Source organism: Centrocercus urophasianus, unplaced genomic scaffold, assembly GCF_019232065.1.
Source record: "Centrocercus urophasianus isolate 14NV4802_14NV808 unplaced genomic scaffold, USGS_Curo_1.0 seq_25, whole genome shotgun sequence".
NCBI lineage: Eukaryota > Metazoa > Chordata > Aves > Galliformes > Phasianidae > Centrocercus > Centrocercus urophasianus.
Window position 1 is genome coordinate 6,585,383 of NW_024884811.1, and position 16,623 is coordinate 6,602,005.

General features: G+C 34.5%; 1 protein-coding gene across 3 annotated transcripts in view; it reads left to right on the forward strand.

The window, feature by feature from the left end:
- The window catches only part of ADAMTS6 (ADAM metallopeptidase with thrombospondin type 1 motif 6), a 152,146-nt gene that overhangs the window by 75,991 nt on the left and 59,532 nt on the right, over nt 1–16,623 (forward strand). For all 3 annotated transcript variants that reach the window (XM_042825954.1, XM_042825952.1, XM_042825955.1), the window contains one exon: nt 7,941–8,082. In XM_042825954.1, coding sequence (XP_042681888.1) covers nt 7,941–8,082 — 142 coding nt within the window. The remainder of the gene's footprint in view (nt 1–7,940; nt 8,083–16,623) is intronic.

Genomic DNA, 16,623 nt, shown 5'->3' on the forward strand with positions numbered 1-16,623 from the left:
TGGAGTGTTTAAACAAGTGTCTAGACTAAATCATACTGAATGAATTATCCCACATGTGCGTAATGCTGATTTCTCAACAATATAATTTATTTTCTTAGGAGATATGCATTTATTAATTAAACACGAACAGTATGAAAAAAAACCTTCAAGATCGCTGCCAGTCATATCTGCTCAGCTGAGCTGCTCTCTATAGTACTCCTTCTAGTATACTATATAGCCAAACTTCAGCTATTTGAAAGAATAGGATTTTTGCATCTCTGCTATGAGACTAATCCACACTACCAATAACCCTGACCACCAGCTTACATTTCAGTTATTTTCTCACAATCACAGATTTACAGAATTGTAGAGTCTGGAAGGGATCTCTAGAGGTCACTGAGTCCAACCCCCCTGCAAAGCAGACTCCCTACAGCAGGCTGCACAGGTAGGTGTCCAGGTGGGTCTTGAATGTCTCAAGTGAAAGAGACTCAGCCACCACCCTGGGCAGCCTGTTCCAGTGCTCCATCACCCTCACAGTGAAAAAGTTGTTATGCACGTTTGTGTGGAACTTCCTATGCTCCAGCTTCCTATATTCCTATGCTTTCTTGTAGTACTCGGGATTTGTCTATTACTATTACATTTTTTGCTGTTTATAGTCTTCCTTCTATTTGTCACTCTCTTTTAAACTTCATTTTTAATTCATAATTTTTTGAAAATGATTTATAAATTGATGACGACTGTTCCATGGGTAAAGTATTTTTTACTTATGTCCTTAGAGAAGGAAACACATGATAAATTCTGTGGCTTGTATTATGCTTAAAATATAATACTGCTGAACATTTTTTCATAGTTTTAAATTTCATTCTGAACAACCTTTCACGTTTCTTTACTTGCTACCTCTGTTTATATAGTAATCAGTCAGTTTTTAGCTATGTCTGTTAAAAAAATTTAGCTTGTGCCTCTCCTACTCTGTTAAAATGATTTTATTTATTTTATTTACTCTTAGCATCTTTGATATTCTTTTCCATTCCACTGAAGCACAGTGAAGTTTCTTTAAATTGCTAATACTTTTAAGCCTGTGAGATGCCACTGAAATTGTACTTACATTATTACAAAGGGAGAATAATGCTGTATTGAATGTGTTTCTGTTGTTCTTAGCTGTTTGGTTTTTATGCATTCTTTTAAAAACTCAGATTTCTCAAACATGATCAGTTAGAGATTTGTTATAAATCTGTGCTGCTGCTTCTTGTTTTGGTTTTTAATATCCTAGAAATGAATTGATGCTTTTGTTCTTGAAATAGTCGTTGCCAGATTTTGCAAGGTAAAATAATAGTTAAGAGTGAATATTTTTTTCTTAAGTTTCCAGTCTCTCCCCTCAATTTTCCCATCTGTTCAGGTAAAAACAGCCTTAATGGCAGATGCTTTTCATTTTCAGGTAATGATCAGTGAGCAAGAAGCAGAGAAAAATAGTGAGATTCACGTAGTAGCAATTCCCTGCCTGCCCCTGTAATAGCTGACCAGTTTGAATCCAGACAGGAAAAATTATTCGATTTTTGTTTTTTCCTAATTTCTCTTCAAAACTTAGCAGCAGATGAGGAAACAGCTGATTCAGAGGTTTAAAGGCAAAGCCTCAAAAGGCACTGTCATCTCTGTCTGCAGGTGTTTATTTCACACAGATTTTATACTGCCCTTTTTTTTTTTTTTCAATTTTGCATCAAAAAATGAGAAAACATCTGCAACAGAACCAGTAAACAACAAAAAAGGATTGTAAGTATTTTTTTTTTTCTTGTATTGAATTCACTTAGTTATATTTAACATCAAGAATAGAGCATTGTGGAACGAAATGCAAACATACTCAATAAGAAATGTGAGGTCATGAGTCTGTATGGTAAAACATATTTTAGATTTATCAGCGTGGGTCTCCATAAAAGTTGAGGCAGAGTAGTCATGACTCCCAATGCAGCTGGAATGCATTTGTTCAGAAGCTCAGTAACTGTTCACTGTGGTAAGGTAGGTTAGTGTGCATCTAGGTTAGTATGCTGACTTGGGCTACTGCTTTGCAACCGCACAGTTTTGTACTGTGTGTTTATTTTGTAGTGTTGATGCCATGCTGTCCTTTCTCATCAGGCAGAAGCATTTTGAAACAACTCATCATGGTGACAATGAAAGCAGAACCTCAGTGTTAGCCTCTACTTTCTCAAGACTTCTTAAGATCTGCATCTGGATACAAATTTTCCAGACTGAGGGTACTGAGGAATAGCCATTAAGTATTACTTAAAAGTTGTCAATTCAGCCAGACTCTGGTTGAGAAAAGAGTTTACTTTGTGAGACAGCCAGATAGAGGGTGAATGTGACTTCATGGGAATGAAGTCAAAGCAAAGCTGTGTATATTGCTAATAGGTCCATCAAAACTCCCAAGAATGATGACCTGATAGCCCAGGCTGTGAAATGGCAACTGAGAACCATTTTAATAGGGAAAACGTTTCTTCTAGCAGGTAATAGCTGTTGGCTGTAAGCTCTGGTTAAAGTGAAGGACGATTTAATTTATCACCTGAATTGTTTAGCATGCTTAACAGGGGCTTTAAATTTCATTAAACTTTTTATAGAATTAAATACAAGAAGGACTCACTAAGATTTGAAGAGTGAGAGAGCAGTGTTACAAGACAAAGGTTCCTGTGAGAAATGTAGAAACTAAAATCTGTTCATTGAGAAGTGAACTAACCCTAAAATTATTGTCTGTGGTTGAAAACCAATTGGTAAAACTTCATTGAGTGCAGCATATATATATATATATATATATATAAAATGCAAGTTTTGTTTTACCCAGTCTTTATTTGTCTAGGGCGTGGCCATGCAGATCCCAAGATTTAAAAAAGAGAACTTTCTTCTTCATTTCATTATTCAGTTGCTTTTATAGTTGGTAATAACCTAATCTGCTTGATGTCTGGAGTCATTAATCTCTACTTGTTAAATCTTATCAGTGTCAGATAGGAGAAGGTTTAACAAGAAGCCACGTAACCAGCTCAGTCTTTCAAAGGTATTTTTGTCTTTTGAAGAGGAATGAAGAAGAGCCTTAACTCTTTTAACTATTTGAATAAGTAAGATCTGTCACAGAATATTCTTGGAGAGTCTCTAGATTTGCCATACAGCAGGATTTAGCTCTGAGTAACTAGATTTTTCTAGCTCTGGAATTGAGCCAAAAATACTTCAGTCACAAGGAAGCTCACAGAATCACAGAATGGCCAGGGTTGGAAGGGACCTCAAAGATCATGAATCTCCAACCCCCCGTCACATGCAGGGCCACGTCCACGTTTAATACTAGACCAGGCTGCCCAAGCCCGTAGAGATGATGTAAAAAATCTTCCAGTGTCTGTGTTCAGGCATCATCTGACCAAGAATCTCAGACATAAAAGTGAATATGCAGGATAATACGAGATACTTTCCTTATATGCCTTATGTACTTTGTATGGCAGATATGCCCTGTTACTCCAGGAGACTAGTTTAGTAAGACAAGGCACATTAATAATATCAAAATTCCATCTCTTTCTGTACAAATAAAAGTAGAAAATTCACATCCGTTATTATCTGTTGACCTATAGTTTTTTCCTTCACTTTAAAGATTAGAAGTCTTTTTTTGCTGACATATGTCTGTAACTATTTTAGATCTAAAGTCTTCAAAAGTCAGCCTAAAAGGCTGCATTTAAAAAGAAAAGAACCAGTTTTTATAATCACTGGCTTGCAATATGTTTCTGAGTATTGACTTTTCAAATAATAGTCTTTGTTTACTTGTTCTTTTTATTTTATTAATTTAAGTAAATTGTAAAGGGCAGAATTAGTTGCAGGTTCCTATAGAGTGTCTGATGAAATGGAAATAGAACAAATTGGATGATTTTTTTTTAGTGTCTCTCCAATTCTCCAGGATGGATACCAGTAGATTTTGGTGGGTAGAGCAGATGATTTTGATAGATGGCTCAGTAGGTTTTTTTCCTAATAAGGGTGCTGGATATTTAATCAGAAGAAGAAAAGAATGCTTGGGAACATAGCATGGAGTGAAATATGCATTAAAGAAATAACAAATTATTTACTAAAAAACAAAAGAGAAAATGAGCATTAGAAGAACATTGTGCAAAATTGAAGTGTATTTGCTATGAAATAGCTACTCAGCAATGGAGCTAGCCTTGTGTAAAAGGCTGAAAAGTAGTAGAACATATCATAAGAGTCTAGTAAATCCACGTCAATATCTTAATTTCTCAGAGTTCAACAACGTTTGCATTTAGTAATCCTGTTTATCTCATTTTTAATTTTAAACATACCACTCTGAATCATATCTCCATTACTTATGCCCTTATTATACAAATATTTATATGTTATTATCTATGGATTATTGAGCAGTTTGCAGAGTTTATTCATTAATGTCAGGTTAAGCAATTTTTGTAGCCCATATAGAAATATATCTTGGTACTCTTTAAAAATCAGTTTTTACTCAGGAAAAATATATAGTATATATGCAGTAAGTCTTTTGATAAAAGCCAAATGTTATTTATAGGTATATAAGTAATTTATATTTTTATAGCTGTGTAAATATATAAATGCACTGTTTATACTTAAGTTATTTTAGTGTTGGTATTTTCCATGTTTTTATGGGAAATTTGTAATATGATCAAAGAAAATATTATGCATACTATCTAAATGTTTATCTATATGATTGGAATATAATGCAAGCATGTATTATAATGAATGAGCTAATTCTCTAACATCTCAAACTCATTTTCTGTGCTAATGTTCTGGGTGTTTTCCTCAGCCATTGAAGGAGTCTTAATGAAGTATGTATGTTCCTGAGATATGTGAGAATAAATAGTTGAACATGAGCATAAACCCTGAAGGGTCTACATGGGTGGTTTTTCTTCTCAGCAGCCTTGCATAGAAAGTGATGACTGCACAGAGGTTGTCACTGTTATATGCTAAAGAGTCTAGCATCGAGTCCCTTGTTGCTGTCATTTTGATCAATCAGTTTGACAGTGACGGAAACTTTGAGATTGTGAGCTTTTAAAGAAGGATGTAGTATCCTTGGTGTCCTTTCGGACAGAAATGAGATTAATTTTCTAGCCTGAAATATTGTAATACAAATTAAATTTTGAACTTCATTATAGATTACTTTACTTTTGTTTCTTGACACATCATACCGGAATACTTTTGTTAATAACAGTAAAATGGCATGAAGCTTTCCAATTTTATGATGGAAAATAGTCCTAATGTGCCCCGTATAAACTAATGAAATTAACTTAGAAAACGAGAAAATGCTTGAGTACCAGTGTGGTATCTTGTGGAGTAAGGAGAATGTGTCTTGAGTTTGAGTTCATCTTATTCCTATAGCAGACAATGAAGACTTACTCAATCCCTCTTCAAAAATACAAATGTTCTGTCTCTGATATCATGTGGGTGTTGTTTTTTTTTTTTAATTTATATTCAATTCCTATGTAAGAAAAAATCACAAGCAATGAAACTGTTGGTGAGTAGAAATAGTTAAATTTGCAGAAATGAAGATATTGAAAAGTCCTTATCATTCTCACTATCTACACATACAGCATTTCATTTTAGGTTCCCCCACTGATTTTGTAACACCCTTTTTTTTCAAATTCTTTGAAAGAGATAATAAAACTGAAGCAGAAGGAAAAAGAAATTAATATTCAACCTGAGAGAAGTAGTTCATAAGTTTGTTACTACTTACTAGACCATTTCTTGTTTTTTTATTAATAGAGCTGTTTTTTGTTACAATAAAAATGCTGTCTTCAGAGAATGTCACAGTTCTGTCCTGGTTTGGCCTGTTCCGTGACTAATGGGAAGGGGTTGACCCATGAACCCATGCCCTGGGAAAGTGGGAAGGAAAAGGTAGGCAGATGGGCATAAAAAAATAGTGGCAGAGAGCTAATTTATGGAGAATGCTAATTTACTAAATATGATAGCAGAATGTGAGATAATACAATACAAAATAATTGAACTAATAAATCAATTAAATGAGACAGAGAATGTCCAAAAACCAAAGGCCTTGCTGTAATGCCGAAGGTGGGGCAGCTAGGAAGCACACTCTGCAGTGGTGAGCAGAAAAAGAAAACAGTCTCGTGACACCCAGTCAACTTCAGTACATTTAAAGATTAAGATTTTGATCTTTAATCTAATCTGTGCAGGGATCTATATGCCTGTGGCCAATGGTAATGATAGGTTTTTAAATGGTTGTCTTTTTACAGGATTATGTGTTACATACCAAACTCTGCACTAGTTGCATCTGTGGAGATATTCTTGTTATGTATAGCGTCAAATGTTAAGCTTCCCATGGCTTGTTTAAACAAGTTAGTATCTGCAGTTTGGTTTGAACAATGCAGAATGCTTAGATTGTATTTGATTTATTTCCATATTGGAATTATTAGGATGTACTCCTCGTGCGCATGGAATACAAAACTGAAATGCTTTAGATTCAGAAGAACCCATGATAGTTTCTCAACTTCAGCCGAATGCATGCGCTTGTAGTAATAACAACTGGAATATAGGGACAAGTGCGTTACTTTTTAATGCTAGAATCATGTATTTAACATTTTAAGCCCTGATTGGGTGAAAGGAAGGATTTTATGCCTTGGTTTGGGCTGGGGGAGGTGCAGGTGAATCATATGGAACTTTTTGGGAAAGAACTTGAGTAGCTTTTTTATTATTATTACTTAGTTCATTAGTGAATTTGTTGCTGTGTATTCAGATGTGATAGTGGTTGTTTGGGCTTTTCCACAAGGTCTGCTCTTATATTTTGAGGAAATTAACAAATTAAGGTTAAGATGAGGTAATTAGTGGTACAGTTAAAAAGGAGCCTTTTTGTTTTTATCTGCAGATGAAAGAAGTAGAAAATTGGAGATCTTCACAAAACAGTGTGGAGCACTCACTATTGAAATTATGTTCCTTTGGCAAGATGCATGGAAAAGATTTGAAAAAAAAGAAACATAAGTGCTGGCAAAATTTGTAGGAATGTCAGAAAAAAATTGGAAGTGTTGGCATAAGAATTCTTTAAAAATCCTCACTTATTCACATGTGAATGAGAGTAAAAAAGCATCTGTCCTCTTTCATGCTCACTGACTAAATAAAACTGAATAATTATATTTAGTAAAGTATAAAATATTCTAAACGAAAGAACTCCATCTGCCTTTGGCTTTCTTTGTTATTTGTTCCACTGCACTAAAATATTGTGGTTGAATATGGGCATACATTGAAAAAAGGCAGTGACTATAAAAGAATATGAAAGTTTTGAAAGAAGATGATCTTAGTTAAATGCAATGGAAGCTATCTTTAGATCCATACACATTCTTTTACTCACCCAAGTAGAGGTAAATTCTAAGATTCTGAGCAATTTTTATCACTGTAACTATTTTGTTCTCTCACATGGAGGAGTAATAATGCATGTTACAGTCCTAGTTCTTTGGACATTTATTCATGTTGAAATTTAAATGTGTTTTATATAAATCAGTTAAGTTGTGTGTATCTGTTATGTTTTCAAGTACTTGCCTGTTTGAATGGTCAAAAAGATCATTAAGAATTATAAACTTAATTTATCTGCTTAATTTGTTTATTTTTCTTTCTGTGACCAAATGTAGCTATTCTTCAATGAAAACAAGTAGGAATATTTAAACAGAATTGAAAATCAGTCTCGAGTGGCTCAGTAATTATCATGCTTTTTGAAAGGATAACATATGACCTAAATAAGCATTTTTGTTAATAATTACAATGAAAAATTATTTTGATCTCTTAACTCCCCCTAATTATGTTTTTTCACCGTGGGTGTACCATTGTTCTGTTTTTTTTTGTTGAAATCATACTTGTTTCACACCCATGGCTGTTAAAAGTAAGAGCTAGATGCATTATATCATTGCTGTGATTTACAGTCAGTAGAATTCCTAATTCCTTTGGTCCTTTATGTTGAACAGTTCGGGCCGTGGTACTTGCCTTGATAATGAACCTCCCAAGCGTGACTTTCTTTATCCAGCTGTGGCCCCAGGTCAGGTGTATGATGCTGATGAACAATGTCGCTTCCAGTATGGAGCAACATCCCGCCAATGTAAATATGGGGTAAGAAGTCTTAATCCTTATGCTGAGTGTTTTGCTTAGTCATTTGTATATATTCTTTTATAGCATAAATTTTTAGTTAGATGCACTAGTGGGTTATGAATTCCCAGCAGTGTTCTATCTGGTACTATCATATATAAGCAAAGGGTACATTTTAATCTTTATGCTGCATCTTTTGCTTGAGTCATTTGTGTATGTATTTTACACCCAGATGTGTGTGTAACAGTGAGCTGGAGAAGCATTCTTGAAGGCTAGGATAGAAAGGAGCCCAGAACATATTATCGTGCTTCTTGTAAAGTATACTACATAATTTTCACTGGTTTCAGTTAAATGAGATCACGCTCATGCTCTATTAATTTTGAAATATGAAATCTGTTTTGTTGACTTTAACTTTTCAGTTGAAAGTTACATTTTGAAGTTACGTTTGTATTTTTATCGATTTATCAGGTCTGTTTTATTTTTTGCTGACAATGAGTTCGTTGTTTCTCACATTCAGAGGTCTTTTGGAAGAGAAGAATAATTGGTTATGGGAGCAGAGTAACATGAAGCTAGACTGAATAACATATTGAATAGCTAAGTACTAGCACTGCTTTGGCTGCAAATACCAGTGTGCAGTATTGAAGTATTTACTACGGGAGTAGTAAAAACCTGCATACTTAATATTTTAGGGCATTATGCAATATATTTTAAAGTAATATTTTAAGAAAACATTGCAGCCCAAAATACGTAGTAAAATGATGTACATTGTTACACTTACTGTTAAATAATCCACTGACAGTAAATAAAAAAATCTTAAATGCTTTAAAAATACAGAGCTAATATTACTATGTTTTTAGTTATTGATTATTCAAATCATTTAACTAATTGAATTGAATGATCAATAATTACTAATATTTTAATTATTGATTATTCATATAAAACAATTATAATCATGAAATTTACTCTGTTTACTTCTGTAAAGGATAGCTCCAAAGAAAGTCCATTAAAGGGATATTAAATAACCCTTGGCTGATAGATACGTTATTTTTCTTGGGATGCCTCTTTGACAGATAGCATTGTGCAGAGGATTTTAAAAGCTATACGTAGCTGGCTGACTAGCTTGCAGGGTCTTCTGTTCCTGATCCTCATCAAACCTGTCTTGGCCTTTAGTGTGCCTCTGTAAATTCTCACATTCCACCACTGTTCTCTGATGGCCTTGTTTGCTGTCACTACATCTAAAATTTTTAATCCTTTTTCTTGCAGATTTTCATACTCTTTGTTTTCAGGCTAAGGAAATGTGTAGGCATTTAACTTGCTATTTGTAGCCTTTGGAGAGACACTGCATTAGAAAATGCAGACAATTAGAAGTACTGAAGATGTAGGTAATTACAGAGTCTACTAAGTCTGCTTTCATTTTTTATAAAGTTTTATAAAGGAATTCTCCTATAGTTCAAAAAAAGAAAAAAAAAGTTGAAACTAAATTAAAGCGATGGTTAGAAGAAGTTAAGTATTCATGTGGCATCACTAGTCCTCTGAATTGGTGTAGTGTACTACATGCTGTCTATGAGCATGACTTACAAGAGTCTCAGAAAAAAAACAAAGTCCTATTTTTAATAGTAGAATGTAAACTGTATGTATTTCCATATCAGAATATTTCAGAAGCCTGGTGATATCCAGAAACATTATCTGCCTCAGCTGTGATTTTCTAAAAATGCCATCATTATGATCAAACAGATTTGAAGTAATAACATTGAAGGGAAAGAATACAGATGGAAAATACTCACACCAGAAAAACATTTTCTGAAGAATGAGTATTTAGAAGTGATAGTGGAGCTGGATGGCAATACCAGGGAAAGTTAAGTTAAATTTTCTCTTCTACTCTTTCACTATCAGAAGTAAACAGTTAGAACTTTGAATGTTTCTGTATGAGCTAATATTCACATAATGTTATAAATAATTCATGGATCTCAATCTAATGAGCATGCAACTGTAAATGAGAAAACATAATAAAAATCTTTATATAACAGTGTATCTGGTTGATGTAATGACTTTTTTTCTAGTGGTCAGCCCTTTCTTATTGAAATGCCTGCTAAAAAAGGAAGAGGTGTAGCAAATTTTCCAGGAAGGATGTTTAGTTAAATTCTAAAATAAAAGGAATTCCAGAAAAAATTTGTTGCTGTTTCCTCTTGCTCATGTTTTTTACTAATTTGTAATAGCAAGACATGACAAGAGAAACTGTCATACTTTCAGATCAAAAGAATTAAAATTTTCCTTTGGGCTCTGATATAAGTGTCAAGATGGCATTTGGTAATTTAGAAAATATTCAAGGTCTTTGAAATTCTGCTCTAATGTGTGTCTTACTAACCTCTAGAAAAACTACCTGTTTGGGCCATATAGCTTTGATGACGATCTGTATTCATTGCTTTTTTTCCTGTATTTCCACATCCAGTCCATTGTATTTTTATTCTAACTGTTCGTTGCTTTTGTTCATAAAATAAGTTCTAATTCAGAAAAGCTTTTCTTCATTTAAATATGTGAAGTTTTGTCTCTCACTTAGGAACTTCAGGTGTTTGAAGAGGTGTTTGAATGATTAAGGCATAAGAACTCAATTACTGAAGGGACTATAAGACTGCTTTTCTGTGTGTGTTCACTGACAAGGAATTCTGCAAAGCAGAACTAGACTTAATGGAGCTCTCTGTTTCAGTCACTTACAAGCAAAACTTCCAGCAAAAGTATTACAGCTGTTGATCAGATTTTCTTCAAATATTCAGCACATTGGCAGGCAAGAATTCACAGAGCTGTTTTAGCATATTTATTATTGTTTCCAAATAGATAGCAATTTTCTAATGTCAAATTTGCGTTGTTCTTTATGCTTTTAAACAGTCTGTGATACAGGAGCTCTTACATGGAATTTAATTCAAGAAATAGGTAGTTTGAATAAAGAACTGAGAGTTTATGTGACGATACTTAAATATATTTAGGCTGCTACAAATATAATGCCTCTTTTTTTTATTATTTTGCTCCATGACATCAGAGGTGGGTGTTGGTGTTATGGAGTAGAGATTGACTTCCTGCCAGTTCCGTTAGATTTTGTTGATGTGTGACAGAAGGCAGCAGTGGGGCAGTCTGAATAAGTGATGTCTGACATGGAAGTGTGTATGGAGGAAAGCTGTGTCATTGAGTGCCTCCATGTGGAAAATATGGTACTCATTGACAGTCACCACATTCTGGGTGGTGAGGCACAGCTATCACACCATGAAAGGAAGTGTATTTGATCAGGTCATCCATGCAGATCAGCAGATTACAGCCAGGAAACTACCGAGGGAGCTGAATATCAGCTTATATGCAGTCGAAATGATGGTGGCAATATTGAAATATGACAGTTTGTGCTAGGTGGGTGTCGTGAGTACTCACAGGAATAAAAAGAACTCTGTACGCAAAGTTGTCAGGATCTACTGAGCCAAAATGATGCCGAAGGGTTCATTTTTCTTGATAACATCACTACTGGTGATGATACATGGTGTCACCACTCCAAGCTGGAGTCAGAATTGCCGTTCATGCAGTGGTGAAATGTGAATTCCGTGTCTGAAAAAAAAGTTCAATATGCAGCCGTCAGGAGATAAAGAGATGTGCACTGTGTTTTAGGAAAGAAAAGAGGCGATTTGTCTTGATTTCCAGGAACTTGGATGAGCCATTGACTCTGACTGTTACATTAGGATGCAAAGTAAGTTGAGGAGTTGAACTTCTGGAGTAAGGCCAGAGAATATGACAACCTTTCCCTTGCAGTGCAATAATGTCAGGCCATTTACCATGGAGCCATATGACAGTCTTGGCTGGACTGTCCTAACACACCCACCTTGTAGTCTGGATTTGGTACCTTCTGGCTTTGATTTATGCAGGCCATTTAAAGATGGGTGACATTTTCTTAGCAATAATGCCATCATAGCATCTGCGAAACAGTAGATCATGTCCACTGGGGCAGATTTTTACAAGTATGGCGTGCAGACTCTTGTTCATTGTGAAAATGCATGGCTAATAGTTTTGAAAAAGAATGCTTTGTAGCTGAGAATTTTCTCTATCAAAGAGCATTATTGTGCTCTTCATATCCATTGTGATTTTATGGAAATAAATAGGAGGCATTACTTTTGGATTTGTCTTCATTCTTTGAGACACAGGAGAGTCTCAAATTTTGGATTTTTGGTGATTATATTGGTGGAAATTTCACCGTATACTACTGGCGTGTGGCTTTTTTTTCCTAAAGGTGTTGCATGCTTTCACGTATCTTATTAGTTGCAGTGTTGTGGGAGATTTTGAGGGTATTAAGAAGAATACGAGTTCCTGCAGGATGATGCAGTGTGAATTCTCCTCTCCTGACTGTTAAGTATGGTTTGATTAGGCTGTACTCTGTGTCCCACATGGCTTGGTAGTTCAGAAACATATTCAATCATTTTATTCAAATGAGTGTAAAGAGAACTTCTATTGTCAACTCCTTACCTTCTTCACATTTGTGCATCTGCATAGTTGGTTCTTGGCTGTCTCTGGGCTAACTCAGGAAGGAATTCCAGTCTTGACTTTAAATGTCTCTGTTTTATGAGTTTAAATAATATCTATAGTATGCCTGACTGTAACTTGCAGATTTTGTGGTTCATAATAATGTTTTGCTTTGGAGCTGGTCCCCACATTTTTAGGACAGGAGCTGAAACCTCATATATTTTAATAGCAGTTAATATGTTATGCGTATGATTGATTTTGCTGTGGTGCATTTTATGATCTGAGAAGCTCTTGGGTGCTAGCATGAATTTCAGAGATAGTGCTTAGCAATTCCCTGATAAATTTTTTCCATTTTATCCTTTTCCATCTTCACTGGTGTCATTAATTCAGAGGAATGAGGCAGTTGCTACCTTGAGTACATGGCTTCACTCAAATCGGTAGAACTTTGTATTTCATGGTGGAGCTTAATGTATCAAGTATATATCCTAGTTTATGACAGATAGATCTCTTCTTTGTCATAATCTAATACAATTTTATAACTTAAAAATCAAAGATTTGCTATTATTCACATTTTGTAACTGAGTTTTGAAGCACTGATGAAGTTCAAACTATAAACTTATTGCTTGTAAGCAGGAAGAATGAAGATACTGTTCTCAAAATAAGACATTTCCTGGCTTCTGTTGGTCCCCTTGCTTTAGTTGTCTGTAGGAATTTTTTAATGACTTCTGGGGAGTATCCATAAAGATAATGAACATTAATAGAATGTTGCTTAGAAAGCGCAGAGGTACAGAACACAGAGTTGTCATGCCTTTCCTGCTTCCTAATTTCCAACATGCCATTTCAGAGGCAGAATAGTTTAACTGAGTTAGAATGAGCAAAACAAAACAGTATTTATCTGGTTAGATAACTTTGAAATCCAGTACAGTAAACAAATTTCCATACACAGTAGTTCTACAGTAGTTCTGCAAAATTTCTTCTAAGACAAAGCAGGATGAATTATAATTCACCCTTGTGATTATGTGATGCAAATTTTAATGTTAATGAGTTTTGTTATTACTCTACATAAACGAATTTTTCAAATAGTTTTTTTTAATGTGACCTGGGGCTTTTAGATAAAAGCACATTCTGGAAGCTGTTTTTTTTTTTCCAGAAGGGAAAGACGGAGGTGTATCTTCTCCTTAGACTACAATTTCCTTTCTTTTCTCACTCTTGTTCATACTATGACAAATTCCATGCTCATGAACCCATGAGTAATACTGCCTCACTAATAAGTGACTTTTTTTTCTCATCTGGCTTCGTATATTACACCGTCCCTAAGCTGCTCTTTATTTGGTGCTTGTTAGCAATGCAGAAGTAGGTCAGTCATGCTGACTTACATTGCATTGCTCACAAATTGTAGTTTTAATATGTGCATGCAGAGGAATTGACAATCTGATCTTAATATTCTTTCTTACCAAGCTTTAAATGATTCCCTATTTTGTAAGGTTTTGTCTGCAAAATGCAACATCACTAATCAGTATTAGAAGTCTTTTGCATTTTGAATGATTAAAGTTTCAAGCTTTTCTTGTGTAAGGACTAATAGTATTATACTGTAAACAAGAACATTTGAAACATTTTCAGGTTTATTCTCAAATTTAATCTTTTCTTTAAGATTAGGATGCATATAGAGAAGTTCCAAAAGCTTTCCTCTTCCTGAATCTGAAGGTGGTTTTACATCATTGTTTAATCTTAAAAAAGTTCCCACAGTGCTGGCACCACAATACTATCCTTTTTTTCTTCTTTCCAATGACTATCTTACCTCCACACTCTCCTTGTCCCTCTTTCTTTGTCTCTTTCATTTTCTTTCTCTCTCTCAGAAGAGTCACAGACATTCACAAAACTGTGGATCTTGTTGAAGTTATTTGAAAAGGGCAAAGGGTTGCCAGTGATCAAAGCAGTAGTAGTGTCTTAGAGGTTACAAGACTCAATAGTGAGACTCTGGGTTCTGTATTGTGTTTTGAGTAATGATGAGAAGGATTGCATGGTTTCAAAGGGAAGATGCTACTTGGAGGTGATTGACCTTCTGGGGCTTCTGTAGTTTCCATAAGGTTCACATAAGCACCCAATGTTTAGGAAAGCATGCAGGTAACATAATACAAATGTACAACTTAAGCTACAGATTTTATTTTACATTCTTTCAGCATGTTGTTATTCAAAACATGCTGCACCACTTAATGAGCATTTGGTAGCAGAGCACTAAAATGGTAACTTTTGGGTGCTTATCTGAACTAGATTTATATTTGAACCTTCCGGAGTTCACCCATAATATATAATCAGCCTTCTAGTTTTGAGAGTCTTAACATCAGAATTTCAGCAGTGAGGCTGGAAATACTCTGGGCTGATACTTTTCAGATCTGAATTGTAAGCTATAATTTAAGCAAATCATTTTTATGCTGTGTTTTAGCAAATGCTCATCAAGGGGTGCAGCATATGGTAGATGAAATAAACTATAGAAACATAAAATTCTGATTGGCTTTTTAAAACCTTATGAAAAAAATGAGTCCCTAGATTTCTGGAATTTAATATGCAATTTAAATATGAGTGCCCCGAATTATCATAGTTTAGTATGCATTGTAAATGTATTTTCTATCTTATTTTTTTTTTACTTAAGGGCCAAACTGCTAACTTCTGTTGGAGGCTTAGTGTTGAATATTAAAAACTGAACAGCACAGCAAGTTGACCTTTGCTCATATTACTGAGTTTTCGTTGTGCTGTATTGTTACCATTTATTATCATTAATTAGGATGCTTAGATGTTACATAATTTGCAATGCTTATATGTAACTCTGCATGACACAAGAGAAAGAGGCTCCATCATTGATAACACTTAGGCAAAAGGAAGATAATTTGATTTGCTGTTTTTTTTCTCTAGATGGGTTCAGCTTTGTTTAATTTACTGCAAATACAAGCATCCGAATTCCAAACTGAAGTCATGGAGCCCTAAGATACACCGTTACAGGTTGTCATCTATCTTGTCTTGATCTTGTGAGAGGCCTCAGCTTCAGTTTATGTTTCCTGGATTTTTAGAACATTTTCCCTTGTTTCCTTTACAAATGAATAATTACTGAATACACACATGGAGTCTTCGAGATCATTGGTGAATTTTCAGATTATGCTTCTTTTTGTTAGTTACAGTAAAATATTCACAATTTAATATTCACAAAAGATCTGTTAATCTCATCTTATTTCCACCAACAAAGAAAAGGCTACTCTAAAAAGCCATCACCTTACATTCATGGGTGAGTGTGTACTTGTGCATGTGTGAGGAAAAGCAGTATTCTTTCAACAGTGATTTTTTGGCCTGACCTTTCCGGGTTTCTCATAGGTTTTTCAGCCTGATTTACTAGTAACAGCTGCTTAGAGATATTACAGATATGATAGTAGTAATAAGGAAATACTTCAATTCAGTAGTTATAAATTTGAGGCAGAATGAGGTAGAGGGTTGAGAGGAAGTACAGAAAATGTTGTGCACCTTGGTGAGATTTTCTTTCTGTTCAAAATTAGCTGAAAATAAAGAAGACATAGCCATAAACATAATGAACATGGTATGATAGTACTCCCATTTAATGGAATAAGACCAGAGATAAATTTTGCCATTTATTTTCAGATCTCTTGTTTTTAAATCACTATTCATGTCATTTATAATTTCATATACAAGGTGATAGAAAATGTACTTTAAGTTCTACTCTATCTCTTAACTGCAATGCACTTGGGGAAATTGAATAACCTTTTAAATAAATATACAGTTTCTATCAAAAGAAATTGCAGAATTGTGTTCTTCACTTTCTTGTTTTAGTATAACTTTATTCTGCAAGTTGATACATTATGTTATTTTAGTTTACAAGTCCTCTATATTTAACATAGTTTTCCTTAAGGAAATCAGGATCTTAAGGTACTGAATGTCTGACCCTGAACAGAACTCCTTTCTGATTTAAGCAGTGGTTTTTGCTTAAGTATTAGTAGTGTGATACAGGCTGTCTTCAGTTTGAATTCCTTTCTGTTTGCCTTTGGAGATTTGCTGAGAAAAACTGGAGCT